This window comes from Podarcis bocagei, assembly GCF_964188305.1.
Source record: "Podarcis bocagei genome assembly, chromosome: 16".
Lineage (NCBI taxonomy): Eukaryota > Metazoa > Chordata > Lepidosauria > Squamata > Lacertidae > Podarcis > Podarcis bocagei.
This window is the reverse complement of record NC_138142.1, coordinates 2,173,335-2,193,046: the sequence shown is the minus strand read 5'-3', so window position 1 is coordinate 2,193,046 and position 19,712 is coordinate 2,173,335. Positions and strand designations below refer to the sequence as shown.

At 57.0% G+C, this 19,712-nt stretch overlaps 1 protein-coding gene across 1 annotated transcript in view; it reads left to right on the top strand.

Annotated features, from left to right (window-relative positions):
• Window positions 1–19,712, top strand: part of TTC28 (tetratricopeptide repeat domain 28) — a gene marked incomplete at its 5' end in the record, with an annotated part of 138,037 nt that overhangs the window by 104,904 nt on the left and 13,421 nt on the right. Inside the window, 11 exon segments of the mRNA XM_081175323.1 lie at window positions 1,300–1,447; window positions 2,540–2,812; window positions 3,410–3,540; window positions 9,255–9,762; window positions 10,957–12,298; window positions 12,619–13,142; window positions 14,707–14,816; window positions 14,995–15,124; window positions 15,351–15,569; window positions 17,981–18,143; window positions 19,235–19,375. Of these exon segments, the coding sequence (XP_081031449.1) occupies window positions 1,300–1,447; window positions 2,540–2,812; window positions 3,410–3,540; window positions 9,255–9,762; window positions 10,957–12,298; window positions 12,619–13,142; window positions 14,707–14,816; window positions 14,995–15,124; window positions 15,351–15,569; window positions 17,981–18,143; window positions 19,235–19,375 (3,689 nt within the window).

Genomic DNA, 19,712 nt, shown 5'->3' with positions numbered 1-19,712 from the left:
ACTGTGGGTGACTCTGCGTCCTGCCCCCCCTCCCGCCAGTATTGGGCACAGGATGGGGTCAAAGCACGCCTGGTGGGTGATCTTTTGTGACACCTCAAGGCTGGAGAGTTGGGGGATTTGCTGCCTTTTAGGGTCTTGGGTGTGCCTGGGAGGATCTTGGCCCAGCCCACTGCTCTGACGTTGGCAGGTGGGGTGTTTGGGTCGCATGTGGCTGAGCTGGGTCAACTGATTCCCTTCTCTGTGCTGGGGGCAATGCCCCAAGATGTCTTCCACGCTGTGTGTGGCAGCGCTTTGAGCAGCCCACAGACTGCACACCAGCTGTCTCTGCCAGGGTCCTCAGCCCTTCTCTTGGGTGCTGAGCTCAGTTTGGGTCCAGCAAAGGGGTCTGGAGCCTGGGCTGGGTGAGCTCCTTGGCACCCTCCGTCCGGCTCCCTTCCTGCCCTCCCCATCTCTCTGTTCTCTCTGCTGCCTCTTCCGCCCAGTGGGCTCCTCACGAGTCAAAGCCTCTGGCCCTAATCTAATTGCTCTGCTGCTGGATTTGTACTACAGTGGCCTGTTTGGTTCAATAATAACACATTTATGCTAAAGGTTAATGAAATGAATTCTGCTTCCATCCAATTCATTAAAAATGGTTCTACAATCAACGCTTGCTAATGGAAAAGAGATTAAAAATTCATGTCTATAAATTTCCCGTGTCATTTCTGATTTTTATTAATCTCTGCCTCCGTGGACTGGCTCCTGAGAAAGCCTGAATGCCCTAATGGACAGCCACTTTGGGTATTAATTGCAAATCTGTTCCACTTGGGTAACAACAAAGGCGTGTGTGTGTGTGTGTGTGTGTGAGAGAGAGAGAGAGAGAGAGAGAGAGAGGAGAGAGCGCATCCTGCCACATGCCTTGCATCCAGGCTATAGAAGCAGCTTGGGAAATGCCGCAAACTCTGTTCATAGAAATACTATTTCATGTAAAAGATTACGCCTGCTTTGTGGATGAATGTGCTGAAACCCTTGTGAGAGACACACATTTCACATTTAATAAGTGTGTATCTGATGTTAAGTAAGTGTACAAAGTTTAAGCATGGAAATCAGCACAAGACATGATGGAATGGCCTTCCATGATGGCGTTCCCGCGAGGTGAGGGCCCCGTCTGAACGGTCTGCTTAAGGCAGCACCATGCCCCTTTAAGCCGCCCCGGCCTCCCCCAAGGAATGCTGGGGAGTGTAGTTTGGAGCGTTAGAAGGCTGCTCTTCCCCTGAGGCTCCTGGGCTGCTCCCTGCTGACCTTTGCCTTGTGTTGTTGCAGGCCTACTTCCGACAGGGTGTTGCCCTCCAGTACCTTGGGCGCCATGCCGATGCCCTGGCAGCCTTTGCCTCTGGCTTGGCTCAAGATCCCAAGAGTCTGCAGCTGCTGGTGGGGATGGTGGAAGCCGCCATGAAGTCTCCCATGCGAGGTGAGTGAGGGCCCCTGGGATTCCTGCCCAGCGCCGGCTGCACTGTGTCATGCGGAAGGTCCCACGGGTTCACACAGAACTTGGGAACTGTGCTTGCCAACTGTGCTTGCCCCAGCAGAACTTGGGAACTGTGCTTGCCAATGCAAACAAGGACCCAGCGCAGTTGGTAGGGGCCAGCCTCCTCCCCCCCACCGTGTTGTCAGCTTCATGGATGACAAGTACAGCCACCTAAGGGGCTCCCTTTTGCATTGAGACATGTGGGGCACTGCCAGGCTACCACGGTTGTTTTCCCACCTCCCCAATAATCCTTTTGCCCTCCTTCCATATTCTCTTGCACCAGCCACATCCTTCTTTGTGAGTTGAGTGATGATGCCCTGAAGAGAGGTTGAAATGAAGTCTTCTGTCCATCTCTCTGATTGGGGAACCTCTCAGGTGTGTTCCTGCTGTGGATGGAGGGTTTTCACTCTGCCCAGGCCTGGCCTAGTACTGCTAGGAGTCCCTTCCAACTCTCCCATACTCTACCTGGAATGCTGCTGGGGATTGAATCTGGGGCCTTCTGTAGGCAGAGCAGATGTTCTACCTCAGAATCACGGCCTTTTCCTAAAAATCAGAGGTGGGGAACATCCAGGCCACAGCCCAATCTTGGTCCACTGGGTGAGGGAAGGTCTAACTAAGTTGGCTTGCAAATCCATTTCTTCCAAACCATGGTATTTCCCCCCAAATATTCCCCCAAATATTTCCATTCTTCAAGACTTTCCCCCTCATTTTGTTCTTTAATTCTCACAGTTAGTATAACCATCTCAGCATATTCCAAAATCTTCACGAGCAATTCTTCTTTGGTTGGGAGTTCTTCTTTCCATTTTTGTACGTAGACTATTCCTGCCACCGTTGTAGAATACGCAAACAAATTAATTCCTTTGGCAGCTCTGGACCAGTTATACCTAACAGAAAGGCCTCAGGATTCTTGGGAATCAGGTGTGAACCTGAGACTCCTCTGTCTTCCCTCAGCTGCAGCTGTCCTGGGTGGGTGTGTTTGCTTCTCCAAGGCGGAGGACGGATGGTACATGAAGCCTGTCTCCCTTCCTCTCGCAGAGTCCCTGGAGCCAACCTACCAGCAGCTGCAGAAGATGAAGCTGGACAAGAGCCCTTTTGTGGTGGTCTCTGTGGTTGGCCAGGAGCTGCTGACGGCCGGCCACCACGGGGCCTCGGTGGTGGTCCTGGAAGCGGCCTTGAAGATTGGGACATGCAGCCTGAAACTGAGGGGCTCTGTCTTCTCAGCCCTGAGCAGCGCCTACTGGTCCCTGGGCAACACCGAGAAGAGTGCGGGCTACATGCAGCAGGACTTGGACGTGGCCAAGACTTTAGGTAGCCGTTTGGACCACCCGTCCCAACTTAGAGGGCAAGCGGGAGGAGGATGATAATGAGGAGGAGGATGGCATGTTCAGCAGCATAGAAGCAGGTGGTGGCGACCGGGTCTCTCTTGGGGTGTCAGCAGGCCCTCAGAGGGCTGCAGGGGGGTCTTTGCTCCATATCCTCCCACACCGCAAGGAGGCTGGATCCATGCTCATCCTTGTGTGGAAAGGGTGGCTCATTTTCTGGAGCAGCCAAGGACCCTGCCTCTCCCTCGGAATCTGTAGTCTCTAGAGAGCGGGGTGAGGAACAGCTGCCCCCCTCCTCAAGCGGTGAGGCATCCTCTTTGTGCCTCTACACCCTACACAGCAGTTAGCTTTGAAAGTCTAGTGGCCAGGCAGGGAGCATTGAAGGGATGCCGCTCGTCTCCAGGCAGATCACCTCTCTTGTGGCATTGGGGTGGGAGAAAGCGAAAGACACCTGGTTGGTGGGGTGTGTGTTTGCTGTGAGAAGAGATGAGCATGGGTATTAGATGTGAATTTGCGTGCATTTGCATAAATGTCTCTCTCTGGCTGCTCCTCACTCTTGTGTTTCTGCTTGCTTGCCATCCAGGTGACCAGATGGGTGAATGCCGAGCTCACGGCAATTTGGGCTCTGCATTCTTCTCCAAAGGAAATTACCGGGAGGCCTTGACAAACCACAGACATCAGCTGATGCTTGCCATGAAACTCAAGGACAGAGAGGTAGGTGGGGCTGGGGGGAGCAGTTTGTGCTGGCTGGGCTGGGGGTGTCCAGCACTTCCAGGGAGGCAGCTCTTCTGGGCTCAGCTGTCTCTGCCGCTTCTTTCTGCCAGCTTAGAGGCGGCTGAGATGGTAGAGTCTGGGGGTGTCGCCCTGGAATACACCCTATGAGCCATGCCAACAGAGCAGATTCTGAAGGGGCCCAGTGGGCACGTCTGGCCTTTGGTTCTGGGGTGGAGTGGGGACTCTGAATTGTGTTTCTAAGAGCCAGCCACAAATCCCTCGCTCGCGGAATGGCTTTGGGACATGGGAGAACAGCTGCCTTTGGGTGCTGGGAAAGTGTCCTTGCAGGGGTGGAGACCAGGCGCAGGCCAGCAGTGGAAAGTCTGACTGCTTGTGTCTGTACAAGAGGAGACTGGCCGGCCGGCACCGTGACTGAGCAAGCCAGGATCAACACGGGGAGCTGCCTTTTGCAAACGGCACAGCTTCGCCCCACTGCCTGGGGGGCGGGCGGGGGAGATGGGTGTTTTGTGCATCTCCAGCTTGCTTGGGCTTGGTGCAGGCCGGTGGATCTGGATTCTGCTTGATCACAATATTTTTTCCATTTATGGCCCATCTGGGCACATAATTAGCAGCTATTGACAACAAACGGCTACTTGGATTGTGAGAACCCCGAGCCTCTTGGATTTCCTGTGGATGTAACCACAGGAAATTGCTTTGGCACTTTCTGATGACATCACCCTGACCACAGGGCTTCCTCTGAATGCACAGCTGTTTTTCTTGGCCCCCTCTGCAGACTTCTCTGCAACACGCAGACTCTTATAATGTTGCAACGGTGCTGATGTGAATTCCACCAGAAGGGCTTGTTCTGGGCTGGCCTGGAATGAGGTAATGGTCACCCGGAATAGGAAGAAGCACAGCTTGAACGCTGGCCAAGCTCCTCCCGGAAGAGCCTTTTGCTGGGCAGCCTCTGCCGTACGGAAGAGGTTTCCGGAGGGCTCTGGGTCCCACCAGCAGCGGGCAAGCTGGTTTGGAGGCCACCCTCACCCACAGAATGAGCAAAGGGAGCAGGAAGGGAATGGCTCTGTGCCAGCTTCCTTTGGGATCAGAGAGGCTCTGAGTCCAGAGTTCCTGGAAATCGGTGAGGCAAGCCCTGTGAGAGGAGCGGGCGACGGCATGGCCCCCTCTGCCCCTCAGCACTGTTGCTTCCATCAGGGGGTGGAGTAGGACTGGCCTGTGGCGGGCGTGGCTCTTAATGATGCCCCTTCCCATTATCTGGGAAGTGTTCTTTGGCTGCTACAGGAGTCCAGAGGTGGCGGAAACAAAGCGTTCAGATCGCTGGAACCTTTGCCTCACAATGGCTGCGGAGACCACAGAAATGCTGCAACGTAATCAGCTCTCCCAGCTGTCAGGCCTTTCTAAGGTTACCAGATTTTTTTCAATGAATCTGGGGACACTTTTCAACTTCAATAGGAATGATTTTGTCAGGGGACAGATTTGTAAATCTGGGGACTGTCCCTGGGAAACGGGGACGTCTGGTAACCTTACTTTGGATGCCTCCAATTACAGGATGCCCTGCTTTTAATAATAGCAAAGAGAGTGAGATGGAATCGGAGCCTGGCTCTGTGGCGATACGGGATTACTTGGTAGCGGTGGCAGAGGAGGGGCCCTGGCTGCTGCAGGCGGCTCCAGGATGGCGCTCCAGGATGGCCAGTCTGGATGGAGCAGGATGGGGCCCTTGAGGGGAAGACGATGGCTGCCTCTGGGGCAAGGGGCTGTGAGAGCCAGGTGCTCACCTGCCAGAGGACATTGACTGTCTCACCCTCTCTGGCAGTCTCGATGACGTCTTTGTCCGAGGGACAAGGACATTTCTCAGTGCCTGCGATGCCTTTGGATGGAGCTTTGGAATATGAAGGCAGGGGCATCCTGCAGCAGCTTGGAGTGGGTGGCAGCGGTGGCCCCCTCACCCTCTTCCCCCAGCCCCCTTCCTTGCTGGGCCCCACACGGATTGTGTGGCCATGGTGCTGGGGGGAGGGAGGCAGGGACTGATGTTGCCATGCTTGCCTTGTGCTGGAAGAGAAGCCCCCTGAATTTTGAAGGGAAGGAGGGCTTTGTTTGTTTCGGCTCAGCTGTCTCCCCGCAAATCCTGCTCTCTCCCCTCCATTGTCTGGCCATCGTGTTGCACATTAATCATGGGGGAAGCCTGGGAAGCCTGACGAACGGCACCAGAGTTTGGCAGCCGCCTAATTGCTCTGCTGCTGTGGTCGAGCAGCCTGCTCTTCTCTTGCTCCTTGGGAGGAGGCTTGAGCCTCCTGGCTAGTGATGATCCGGGGCCTTTTCTCTCTGGATCCCTCTGCTTTGCTACTCGGCCTCCCGCTGCTCGTTTCCTTTCCCTTGAAAGTTATGGCATTCCTCTGAGTCACTTCTCTGACGCTTGCCAAGGCAGCTGTTTCAGGGGGGTGCTGGCACCAGTGGGCGAGGTTGCCACCTACCACCTCTGCACAATTGGGGTGTGTTTGGGGGGGGGTGAGCCTTGGCGGTGAGTGTGTCTCTTCCCAGTTGGCATGGGCCTTTACTGGGGCCATGTGGCAGAAAAGAACCAGCTGTGTGTGGCTGTCCCAGCCAGCTTCCTCTGGGGGTGCCAAACACTTCTGAGACCTCAAATGCTCAGAACTTTTAAGAGGGAGCTTCTCGCTCCCGTGACATTTTGCTGTAAATAAAATACAGAGAGAAGGATGGAATGACCCAAGGATCCAGGCTGCCACCCCCATCTCCCTTCAGCATTGGCTGAAAATTCAAAAGGAGAGAAACTCCTGGGAAATTCTCTTGGCCTCTTGGTGCCCACAGAAATTTCCTTGTGTGAGGTCTGAATGGCTTCCCCTTTATACCACCACAGCGGAGGAAGGAGGCCTCCAGGGCTCTTCTGCTCACCCCCTGTGAGAAGACAGAGCAGGGGCCTGGGGAAGTGATGGCCTCCCCAGGCTAGCCTGCAGGTGCCAGAGGCCGGCCAGCCTGCCGCCTTGTGGTCAACCCTGTGGGGAGCGGATTTGGCGCCTGCCGCATTCCAGCCCAATGACAAGGGTCCATGCCTAGAGAAACCCCTTGAGCCTTGGCTGGGCGGCTGAGGGGGGGCGAGGGGATCAAAGCTGCCAGCAGAGTCATGGGGAGCAGATCCCCTCGAAGGAGCCATTAATCTGCGGTTCCTCTCGACTGACTCAGCGTGGGGGTGAGCACCATCTTTGCCTCAGGCAGCCAGGTGTGATGGCCCAGCTCTTTGCTCTGGTGGCCTAGGCCTTGCAGAGGGAGGGTCTCACCATTGCCTTTGCCCCCTTGGCTTCCCCAGTTGGGTTTCTGCCTGGGCTGCCAGGAGGAAGAACTCTGGTTCCCTTTGCACTGCGTGGAGCTACGGAGGAGGAAGGAACGAGTGGCGAGAGAGCTGTGCTCAGCCCCCCAAAGGGAGCAATCAGAAGCGCATCCATCATGCGCTAATCTCTGCAGCTTACTCCCCTGCTGGCTGGGGGGGGGGGCTCTCCTTGCATCTTCATTATTTCACTCTCAGTTTGTGGTGACAGGTTGAAGATGGCCAGCAAGTTGGTGAGCCAGACCAGGAAATGAAATCTCAGGGCAGGGGGGCGTTAGGCATTTCGGCAAAATTCAGTGTGTGTGTGTGTGGGGGGGGGACACTCCAAGGAAGCATGTGCTCTTGAGACCTTTTTTTGCAGGGCATGGGGTGCTCATCCACACGGCAGTTGAATCGCTGAACTGTGAGCCTCCAGTTCCCATTCACAGCCCCAGGTGTTGCCATTTTGGCTCCTTCCTGGCTGTGTATGCTTAGCCGCCCCCTCTCCCCATTCTGTTCCCCCCCCCCCCAAAAAAAACCCCCAGGCTGTCTGAGCAGGGCCAGATCTGGCAAGGCTAAAAGCTGCTCCCTGGGCTCTCCCCTCCCTGCTCCACTCACATCTGATTTGGGGGTGGGCTGAGGGTCGTTGATTTGGGGGTGGGCTGAGGGTCGTTGCAGTGGACGGAGCTGGCTTCCCCTTCCTGCTCCTCAAGGAAACAGCTTGATTAATTTGCAGGAAGCAGGGTTTTTTTTAATTTATTTTTAAAGAAACCCATTCACAGTCAGCTGCATGGCCAAGGGGGTGTGGAGGCGGGGGTGTGTGTGTGATTCAGGACACTGCACAACAGCGCTGCACAGCATCCCCCCTCCCATCCCTCAGGATTGGAGCAGATGTGAAGTGGGTTCCTCCCCCTCCTTCTGGATTTCCCCCCTGTGTGCGGGCTGACATGATAAAGGGAGTGGGATGAGGTTGATGCCGGAGGGAGGCCACTGATTAAGCAGAGACACCAGCCTCTCCAAGGGCACACCTGAAGCCACCTGGGTGTGGACAGGCCCCTTTGCCCCACCAGCCCCTTCCTGCCTTCACTCCCTTTTCTCTTCCGAGGGGTGGAGGGAAATGGAGGCTGGCGCGGCCTCCGGGTGGGAGGGCTTCTGGGGGCACCTTTTCTTCCCAGAGGAGCTAGTGCCAAGAGACAGAGCCCAGCAGAGGGTTTGCCCGGCAAGAGCCATGCTTTGTCTGAGCGCACATGGAGTCAGTTGCAGCCCCATGCGCTGCAGGGTGTGCCAGAGGCTCCCTGCCCTCTGCTCTTGGCCTTCAGTCTCCAGCCCCAGGACAGCCCCGGGTTGCAAACCATTGGGTTGGTCTTGCTCCAGGGTGAAAAATCTGATCCTTGTGCCCAGCTGGCTAAGGCGGCCTCTTCTGGGCTTGGCAGGGATTCTGAAACGCAGGAAATTAAGAAAATGCCTGTCTATGATAGCTGATCTCTGCTTTTAAATGTTTGCATGGTTTTTATTGTATTTAGGCAGGTTTGTTATAAGCCGCTATCAGTATATATTTTTATGAATAGTGGTATACAAATGTTTTATAAATGGAATAAATAAACATTCCCCTGGTGAGAAGAAGTCCACCTGCCCCCCCGGGCTCCGTGAGATGCCCCCCGCCACTGTTGGCTGTCCCAGGGACTTTCCCCCAGGGGGTAGGCTGGATGGCTGGGCCTTGACTCCTTTTGGCACACGGGGCTCTGTGCCATGGGGGGAGGCACAGGGGCAGGCGCAGCCATGCCGCTGACAGCGACAGCCTTGGCTGGCCAGGAGGGTTCAGGTCTGAGTCACCTTTGACACCTCGGGAGCTGCCTCCACCAGCGCCTTCTGTCAGAAAACAAAGCAACTGGAGAGCCCATGAAGTTGCTGACTCGCTTGCAAGTCCTTGGGGGGGGGGCATGTCTGCAGGGCTGTGTGTGGTCTTTCCTCAGGCGTGGGTTGCCACTGGCTCTCCTCGCACGAAGTCTCTCATTTTGCATGTCCCGCCAGTTGCAGAAGCAGAGCGGGGCTAGTTTGTCCTTCGCACAGGAACGCTACGTGGTGCCTCTTTGCCCAAGGGCAGCCAAGCAGGGGGGCTTTGTTAGCCATGGTAACAGAAAGAAACGGAGGCCTGCTGTGGCTTTGTGCATGTGTGCCAGAGGAGTAGCACAGCGCCCCAGTTGCTGCCCTCTCCATGGGCTTGTGAAGAGCTTCCCGCAGCATGCCTTGTCTCCTGCCCACTCTGCCCTGTGCTGGCCCTGCGTCTGGGCTTGCGGGGGCTGTTTGGAGGGCAGGGAGCCCTGGTGGTTCTGTGGGGCTCACCCCTTTCTCTGCTCCCTCTGCCTCTCCCCTGCAGGCAGCCTCCTCGGCCCTCAGCAGCCTGGGCCATGTCTACACGGCCATTGGGGACTACCCCAACGCCTTGGCCAGCCATAAGCAGTGCGTGCTCCTGGCCAAGCAAGGGAAGGACGATCTCTCTGAGGCCCGGGAGCTGGGCAACATGGGGGCCGTCTACATCGCCATGGGCGACTTTGAGAACGCCGTGCAGTGCCACGAGCAGCACCTGGCCATCGCCAAGGCCCTGGGCTGCCGGCGGGAGGAAGCCCGTGCCTACAGCAACCTGGGCAGCGCTTACCACTACCGCCGAAACTTTGACAAGGCCATGTCTTACCACAACCACGTTTTGGAGCTGGCCCAGGAGCTGGAGGAGAAGTCCATCGAGATGCGTGCCTACGCCGGCCTGGGCCACGCTGCCCGCTGCATGCAGGACCTGGAGCGGGCCAAGCAGTACCACGGGGAGCAGCTCAGCATCGCCGAGAGCCTGCAGGATCGAGCCGCCCAGGGGCGCGCCTCCTCCAACCTGGGTGAGCTGCTTCTGACTTTCTGCCTGACCCCAGCCCAGTGAGGAGGAGGGGGCCCTGTGGGGCAGAGGCGGTGGCAGGAGGGTGCAATGCTCCCTCAGAAAAGAAGGAGGCGGGCAATGTGGGGCTGTCCAGGAGGCTCCACGGGGGGCCGGGGGGGGGCTTATTGAGCTTGGTCTGTGATGTGGGGGCTCCATTTGACAGGCACTTCAAGGACTGATGCAGATTTGCATGAAATTGGCATGTGCTTATTTGTATGTGTCAGCTGGGGAATTAGAACGGAGGTGGCCCCTCATCCTCACATCTGTAGAAGACCAGGAACAAGAGAGCTAGGAGGGAGCCCCTCTGCTGCTCCTTCCCTTCTCCAGACAACAGCACCAGCCGTGGGTTGGGCGTGGGGCAGGAGCAGAGGAGTGTCTCTGGGCAGCCATGGAACACATCAGACCTTTTCAGCCCCAGCCCCCTCTGCTGCTCAGCACCAGGTTCTGGATGTGTGCAGAATTTTCCAGATTGCTGGCAGAGGAGCACCTAGTTTGGGATGTTTCTAAGGAGGGTTTTGGGTTCCCTGGAATTTAATAACAGACCTAGAATCATGGGATCATAGAGTTGGAAGGGGACCCTGGCTATCATCTAGTCCACCCCCTGCAAGGCAGGACTCTCGCCTAAAGCATCCCCGACAGATGGCCATCCAACCTCTGCTTAGAAACCTCCAAGGAAGGAAGGCCCAGCCCCTCTCATGGTTGTGCTTCCCTGCTGCTCAGGGAGGCTCCCAGCCTGTGAGCCCACCTGCACTCTTTTCTCTTTGTTTGGAAAATATATTTATTATTTTACATTGATTAGATCAAATGGTTTACAATTTACATCAAAATTTATTTATTTACCTTGGTGACTTTCCATCCTTTATTCTGTGATGGTCTAATTCTCTCTCTGGTTCCCTCCTGCCTGTCAATTTACCGAAATCCTATATTACAATCTTTTCTGTTTTCTTTCCATTGCTCGTAAGTCAAAACCTGCTTGAAATTTTATGTGGCTGTATTGTCTTCTTCTATAGACTTAGTACTCCAGTAGCTAGAGTAGCCTGAGCTTCCTCCTTGGTTGGGATTTCTGGGGTTTTCCATTTGGTGCCCAGAGTCCTCTAGCTGCTGTGCTGGCCTACAGAAACAACTTTGCCAGCCTGTTTGTGCTCCTTCCTGGCAGGGATCATCCATCAGATGAAGGGCGACTACGAGGCAGCCTTGAAGCTGCACAAGGTCCACCTTTCCATTGCGCAGGAGCTGAACGACTACGCGGCGCAGGGCCGGGCCTACGGGAATATGGGCAATGCCTACAATGCCTTGGGCCTCTTTGACCAGGCGGTCAAGTACCACCGGCAGGAGCTGCAGATCTCCATGGAGGTGAACGACCGAGCCTCCCAGGCCTCCACCCACGGCAACCTGGCGGTGGCCTACCAAGCCCTGGGTGCCCACGACCGGGCCCTGCAGCACTACCAGAACCACCTCAACATCGCCCGGGAGCTGCGGGACATCCAGAGCGAAGCCCGGGCCCTGGGCAACCTGGGGAACTTCCACTGCTCCCGGGGGGAGTTTGCCCAGGCAGCCCCCTACTATGAGCAGTACCTGCAGCTGTCCCCGGAGCTGCAGGACATGGAGGGGGAGGGCAAGGTGTGCCACAACCTGGGCTATGCCCATTACTGCCTGGGCAACTATGAGGAGGCCGTCAAGTACTACGAGCAAGACCTGGCCCTCGCCAAGGACCTGCATGACAAGCTGAGCCAGGCCAAAGCCTACTGCAACCTGGGCCTGGCCTTCAAGGCACTGGCCTGCTTCGGCAAGGCTGAGGAGTGCCAGAAGTACCTCCTGTCCCTGGCCCAGTCGCTCAGCAATGCCCAGGCCAAGTTCCGGGCGCTGGGCAACCTGGGCGACCTCTCCATCTGCAAGAAGGACGTGGCTGGTGCCATCAAGTTCTACGAGCAGCAGCTGAGCCTGGCGCACCAGGCCACGGACCGGAGGCTGGAGGCCAGCGCCTATGCAGCCCTGGGCGCCGCCTACCGCCTGCTGCAGAAGCACGACAAGGCCCTGGGCTACCACACGCAGGAACTGGAGGTATACCAGGAGCTGGGCGAGGCCCTGGGCGAGTGCCGCGCACACGGGCACCTGGCCGCTGTCTACATGGCCCTGGGCAAGTTCACCATGGCCTTCAAGTGCTACGAGGAGCAGCTGGAGCTGGGGCAGAAGCTGAAGGACCCCGGTATTGAGGCCCAGGTCTACGGCAACATGGGCATCACCAAGATGAACATGGGCGCCATGGAGGAGGCCATCGGCTACTTTGAGCAGCAGCTGGCCACCCTGCAGCAGCTGAGTGGCACGGAGGCCGTGCTGGACCGGGGAAGGGCCTTCGGGAGCCTGGGCGACTGCTACGAGGCCCTGGGCGACTTCGAGGAGGCCGTCAAATACTATGAGCAGTACCTGTCCGTGGCACAGAGCCTGAACCGTGTGCAGGACCAGGTCAAGGCCTACCGGGGCCTGGGCAACGGGCACAGGTGAGGTGGAGGCAGCGGGGAGGGGAGTCCCAAGGGATGCACGAGCCGCTCCCTAGTTGGGGGTCAGGGGAGGGGGAAAGGCTCTGGGCGGTGATGTGGCCTTTCCAGAGGGGGACCCGGAACGGGATGGAGGGGAGGGGGCCCAGTAGATCTGTGGTCCCGGCTCTGTCCCATAGAAAGAAAGGGGCTGCCTTCCTCCAAGGGGTGGATTTCAGGGCTCAAAGGCGGGTGGGAGGAGGCTGGCACAGAAGCTGCCTGCCCCGGCAGCTTCCTTCCCAAAGCCTTAGTGAGAGTAATGCTGGCTGTGTCCCCCCCCCCAGGGCAATGGGAAGCTTGCAGCAGGCCCTGGTGTGCTTTGAGAAGAGGCTGGTGGTGGCTCACGAGCTCGGGGAGGCGTTTGACAAGGCCCAGGCCTACGGGGAGCTGGGCGCCCTGCACAGCCAGCTTGGCAACTCGGAGCAGGCCATCTCTTGCCTGGAGCGCCAGCTGGGCATCGCGCGGGAGATGAAGGATCAGGCCCTGGAGGGGAGCGCCGCCTGCGGCTTGGGCAGCATCTACCAACAGATGGCTGAATATGACACGGCCCTGCAGTACCACCAGCTGGACCTCCAGATTGCCGAGGAGACCCACAACGCGGCCAGCCAGGGCCGGGCCTATGGCAACCTGGGCCTGACCTACGAGTCCCTTGGCACCTACGAGAGAGCCGTGGTCTACCAGGAGCAGCACCTGAGCATCGCGGCCCAGATGAATGACCTGGTGGCCAAAACTGCCTCCTACAGCAGCCTGGGCAGGACCCACCATGCCCTCCAGAACTACTCCCAAGCCGTCATGTACCTGCAGGAAGGTGAGCAAGCTGGCGGCTTGGGAGGGGGGCAGCACGGCCAGGCCAGGCCAGGCTGCCTGGAAATATTCAGGAGGGCAGTCCCTCCATAAGCCTGCATGTGTCCAGGGATTGATTGATTGATATTTATTACGGCCATTGGCCCGTCACATGTGTCCAGGGAGCTCCTTTGAGAAACCCTGACTGGGTACAGGGGCTTTGGCCATTAAATCCTGCCGTCCAGTCAGCGCTTCCCTGCGTAGCTCTGCTTGGGGCTGACGTGGGCAGGAAGACAGAGTCGCAGCAGTCCTGCCGTCCGTGTGAGATAGAGGGATAAATCAAGTCCAGAGACAGTTCGTTGCTATCTCTAAAAGCGTTTATTTACAAGCCATAAATCAGTCTCATTCCATAGGAGCTTTCCGGCATCTTTCCCGTGCTAAAAGCACACACAGTCTCTCTGCTGCTTCTTTCAGTCTAAAGTGAAACCAACTCTCACAGACAAAGACAGACAAAGCCTGTGACGTCAGGCCCCTCCCCAGATACAGGGCACCAAGGAGTTTTAACCCTGTAAACTCCAAACTCCACAGGGGCGTCCTCAGTGGGGAGGAAGAGGCAGCAGAGGAGGAGCTCAGCATCGTACTGTGGCAGCTGTTCCATCAGGACCAGCATTTCGGCTTGCACGCTGATGTGTGTGTGTGAGGGGGTCTCCTGACCTCTCCAGAGCCAATTTGGGGGCAGGATGCAAGGAAAGCGCAGAGGAAGAGGGTTTGGGTCTGGGCTTCTGGTGGTGGACAAGCGGACACACCCAGAGGAGGGGAAGAGCTGGGAGCTACTGGAGCCTGGGAGCTTGGAGGGTGAGGAAAAGGAGGAAACAAGCAGGTGCCCCAGCCCAGACCAAAGACGGGAGTCAGGCTTAGCAGCTTCACCACAGAGACCCCCTGCCAGCTCCTCCAGCGTTTGCTCCACATAACAGACAGAGGCTCCCTTGGGGCTCACTGTAGACAGAGGGAGGGGCGCGACACAGAGGGAAGGGAGCGAAGGGGAAGGTGCAAGACAGTCTGAGCAACTAGGAGTGTATCTCTGGAGCCTCCATTTGGATTCTATTCTGATTCCTTAATAAAACGACTATTGGCAAGTTAGCTGGTGTTACCTTCCCTCTCTCCCTGCGGGACCCCTGAGTAGATTCCCTGCCCAGGAGGCAGCGTGGAAGTCCTGGGGGGCAGGGGGGGCGGGTCTTGTTCTCCATGGAGCCCTTGCCTGGCTCCTGGGTGTCCAGAGGGGCGGGGGCATTTTCCTGCCCTGCGCTGGAGCTGGGACCCAGGATTTGTGGGCACCTCTTGCATCCTGTTCTCCTGCTCCTCCTCTGGCTCTTGGGGCTGACAAGAGGGAGAGGCAGGTTCCCAGTTCCTGAGAGGCCAGCTGGGCCAAGGGGGCTGCAGGGGGCTGGAGGGGCCAAGTAAGGAGGGTGGCTTCTGGGTCTGGCTGGTTGAAGAATCCGCATGAGTCAAAGAGCAGAGCCCCACAGCTGCTGGGGCCTTCTGCAGCAGGGGGCGAGGCTCACCCTGCCCTTCCTTCCTTTCTCCTGCAGGGCTGAGGCTGGCGGAGCAGCTGGGCCGCAGGGAGGATGAAGCCAGGATCCGGCACGGCCTGGGCCTTTCGCTCTGGGCTAGTGGGAATCTGGAGGAGGCTCAGCACCAGGTGAGCACCAGGGAGCAGGGGAGGAGGTCCCTCAGCCCCTGCAGATGATCCCAGATGATCCATGGGCCATGCTCCGTGGTGCCCCACCCGCCCTTGGCAGCCCTGGTTTGGGCAGCTCAGCTGAGCTTCAGGATTCTGCCTCCGCTTGACGGGCTGCCCCCTCCCCCTTGCCCCACAGCTCTACCGGGCCTCCGCCCTTTTTGAGACCATCCGGCATGAGGTGCAGCTCAGCACAGACTACAAGCTCTCCCTCTTTGACCTCCAGACGTCCTCCTACCAGGCCCTGCAGCGGGTGCTGGTGAGTCTAGGTAAGAGAGGGCAGCACCTGGGGGAGAGGGGCATTGGGACAGATCTTCCTGCCCTGGGCCCGGGGGGAAGAGTGCTGCAGATTTAGCAGTGCTGTGGGTGGGGAGGGCAGGGTTCTCCTTACCTTCTCGTTTCCACAAGCGTGTCAGGCAGGTGCGTGGCTCCGGGATACCCCTCCCCCTGGCAGCATGAGCCTCACGTGTGGCTCCGCCTCCTTCCTCCCCACAGGGCACCACGATGAGGCTCTGGCCGTGGCGGAGAGAGGCCGCACAAGAGCCTTTGCTGACCTGCTGGTGGAGCGCCAGACAGGCCAGCAGGAGTCGGACCCCTATTCCCCCGTGACGGTTGATCAGGTCCTGGAAGTGGTAAACGGGCAGCGGGGGCTGGTTCTGTACTATTCCTTGGCTGCAGGGCACCTTTACAGCTGGCTCCTGGCTCCTGGGGCAGGTAAGTCACAGGGACGGGGGTGTGGGTGTGTGTGCCAGGTAGGGCTGGGTGATATATCTGCTTTTCAACATCGTGATATATCACCAGTTCAAACACACTGCTCTTCAGCTGGGAGAAAGCCACACTCGCAGAGCTCAGTTGATGCTGGATTTTGGCATCAGCGGGGAAAGATAACTGCCCAGGTAGGAGAAGTGATCAACATTTTCCAGCGTTACACCGTTGAGTTGGATTTGTGGTGCTGCAGAGGGATTGTTTTGTGCTTGTTGGTGCAGCACTTTGGTGTACTAGAAGAGGCAAAGCTCACCAGTGTCGAAGCAATGATTCTTCAACACCAACTTCATTGGACTGATCATGTTGTGCAGAGGCCTGATTATCGTCTTCCAAAGCAACTACTCTATTCTGAACTTAAAAATGGATAGTGTTTAAAGACTCTCGAGGGAAATCTAAAAAAATGCATAAACACAGACAACTGGGAAACACTGGCCTGCGAGCGCTCCAGTTGGAGAACAGCCTTGACCAAAGGTGTCATGGACTTTGAAAACGTTCGAACTCAGGACGAAAGAGGAAGGCACATTTGGCAAACCCTCATCGTGACCAACTCCCGCCCGGAAAACTATGTCCCCACTGTGGAAGGATGTGTGGATCCAGAATTGGCCTCCACAGTCACCTACGGACTCACTGTTAAGACCATGTTCATGGAAGACAATCTTACTCAGCTATGAGTATTACCGAAGAAACCACCAGCTAAACATCACGATATACCAATATATCACAATATCTGAAATAAGGATGGAGCTATGGACAGGCATTGGTTGGCTTCATGGTTTACATCGCATTGGGATTTTTGCATACCGCACACAAACACACATCAAGATTTGGGATATATTGCCAGGTTAAAAATTATGAAATTGCTATCACAATATGGACTTCAAATCGGTTTTGGATTTTATATTGATATACCACCCAGCCCTAGGGCCTCCTGGGTCCTCGCTCAGAGGCGCTCAGCTTTCTTTTGGCAGGGCTGGATGGAAGGAGGTTCCTGGGGGTGCTCTTTGAGGTGGGGGGCAGCCATCTTGGGTGGGATGCCACAGAGGTGAGGGAAACATGGGGCAGCTGCCTGTTCCCAGGAGAATTCCACCCCCCCACACCTTGGCTGACTCAAGGCCTCCCTTCCTCCTCCCGTGTAGGCACCCGTGTGCTCAAATGGTGTCCTGGGCTCACCCAGCGAGGGGCAGGCGCAGGGGTTCTCTGGCTGGTGAATTGTGACTGCCTCCTCCTTGCAGCTGATCTGCCCCACTGGCGGACAGAGGAGGAAAGCCCCTGGTTGTTGTGTCAGGGGGCAAATTATTCCATTACGTCCAGAATCGGCCTTAAACTACAAGTGCTATTCCAACCCTACTAACGATTTTAACTGTTTACAATGGTCTTTAAGATAAGTTTTCCCATTATTAAAATTTTGGTCTTCCTGATTTCTCTCTTTTGGTCATTTTAGCCATTTCAGCATAGTCCATAAACTTCATTTGCCATTCTTCTCTGATTTCTTACCTCTGCCCCTCTAAGCTGCCACTTGGGCCCGTGTGGTTCTGGGTCTTCTGCTGCCTTCCCCAGCTGCCTTGGCTGCTTGGACCCTCCCCTCATGGGATGAGAGACCCCCTCTCAGGATTGCTGAGAGGCTCTGCTCTCCCCACTTACAAGCTGGCTCTCCTCCGCTCACCTGCCTTCCTGTGGTTCACCTTTGCAGGTAGCTTAAAGTCCATGGAGAGGAGGTGGAGCGGGCGGAGGTCCCTGCCACACCCTGCTGAGCCACCACTTCCTGGCCTCCATCCCTCTCCCCCCCCCAGGCTTTCTCTGTGTGGTTTTGCCTGGGGAAGCTTGACCAGGACCATTTGTCAGGCAGACAGAGGAGCCTTTGATAGAACCATCCTGTATTTGGGTTCTGAGAAACCTTCTTTACGGGCTGCTTGAAGACACAGGTGACTCCGACAGAATGCGCCTGGCTGATCTGAGGCTCCTCTCCCAGCAGCGCTTGTTCAGCTTCCTCATGGAAGGCTGTCTGCTGCAAAGCAGGGGGTGGGGGTCCTGGCTGTGCCCTGGAGAACCCTCTTTCCATGTCAGTGGCAGTTCCTCGTATTCTCTCCAGATGCAGGAGGGGAGGAAGAGGGAAGGCGGCCGTTTCCCAGCGTGACCTTCTTGCGGGGAGGGGGGTCTGACTGCCTGTTCATTGTTGGGAATAACTGAGGCTTTACATCTTCCTGCCTTTTCCCACTTGCAGGCTGAGGAGCAGAGGCCGTTCTCCCTCTGCACGCCCAGTTGCAGCGGAGACGGAGCGGGGCCCATCTAGCAGGTCTTGGGAGGAGGAGGAGGAGGTTTGGGCCCCTTGTGGCTCTCCTGACCTGGGGACTCCTTTTCAGGGATCTTGAAGTTCCACGAATGCTACCTGGGCGAGGGCCCGGCTGAGGCTTCCGGAGACTTCCAGGAGAACACCGCCAGCCTCCAGGCAGTCACCAGCTCGGCTCTTGAGCACCTCAGCGCCAGTGTGCGGGAAGCGCTGGGCGTGGACTCTTACTACATGCGGTAAGGGGGGGGGGCTTCAGGGGCAGAGGAACCACAGAGAAGAAGAGGGGGCAGCTTTCTCCTGGCAGCCGCCGCCCAGGAGAGTGCCCCTTCTCCTTGCAGGCTCAGAGGGGATTGTTCCTGGCTGAGGCAGTTCTCCAGCAGGTCCGTCAGGAGGTCCTGGGGCTGCCAGGGGGCGCTGCCTGTGAGGATTTGAGCCAAGGGAGCCCAGGAACACAGGCTGCTTGGGAGGATTCCCGGCAATTGGGGAGATTTGTGAGCCAGTGTGAATGGGATTCCTTTCCTCACAGCTGCTGTCAGAGCCTGCCTGGAGTGCAGAGGCTGCAGCCTGGTCCTTGCAGAACCTTCCTGTCCCGTGAAGATCCTGCTCCATCCTGAGCCTCTGCCTGCCTGCGAAGGCTGCTGCCTTGGCATGCATAGGCCTTTGAGCCAGTTGCATTCTTCGGGGGCAGCGGTGGCGGCTTAGGGCTCTCCATGGCCAGCCGAAGAGGGGGAGGTACTCCCTTTTTCAGCAGAGGCAGGAGCTCCCTTCCAAGCCCCCACCCTGAGCTTTCTGGCAGCAGCAGGAAGATTCCTCCACCCTCTCCTGCAATGTGCCTCCTAGTTCTCTGCTGCTGGGTCTCGTGGCTCTGCTGCTCCCCAGACATGCCAGCAGGGCTGGCAGCAGCCCCTGCTCGGGGGAGGAGGGCAGGCCAGACCTCTGAGCCCCCACCCCAGGAGTGTTGGCTGCCCTGAAATCTGTGTTGGGAGGAGAGTAGCATGCAGATGGGCTCTGTTAATTGATCTGTACTGGTCAAATGAAGGCGGTCAAGCCAGCTGCATTCTGAGAAGGGCAGCTGCAGTTGAAATTACCCCAAATGTGCTGAAGGGGAGGTTTTGAATTGTGACTGATTGAAAGCATCATGCTTTTTGCGGGGGGGGGGGCAGAGAACAAGCTGGAATTTGAAAAGCAAAAACTCACCACAGCTGTTCCTTTTGTGTTGTTTGCCCAGCTCTTTCTCTGGGCCCTGCTTGCTGCTGGGACCACAGATGCCCCCCCCCCCTGTTCTCTCAGTTCCTGCTGACATTCCTGAATCTTGTTCCTCTGCCAGAGCCTCGGCCAGCAGCGAAACGGAGAGTGAGGCAGGAGACATCATGGACCAGCAGTTTGAGGAGATGAGCCACAAGTTGGACTCCACCTCGGACCCCACTGGCTTCCTGAGGATGGTCAGCAGGAACAACCTCTTCAACAGGTAGGGTGAAGGGAAGAGGAGAGCCCTGGGGGCCCCTGCCCTGCCCTCCTCGTGGGGCTCTCTTCAGCCACCCTCCTTCTCTCTAGCCTCTCGGTTTCTGCCTGCCGAGACCCCCCACCCCCCACTTTGGTGTCCAGGGTGGGGGCAGAAGCAGGCATTCAGACGTGGCTTGGGCAGAAAAGTGAAGCCACATGGGTGGGGACTGGGCTTCCCCCCTCATTCCAGCCCATTCAGGAACAACAGTTACTTTAGACAGTTACTGAACATCCACAGTGCAATCTTTGTTTAAAAACAAAACAAAAACACCGCTAAGCTTGCTTCACTACTTTAAGAACAT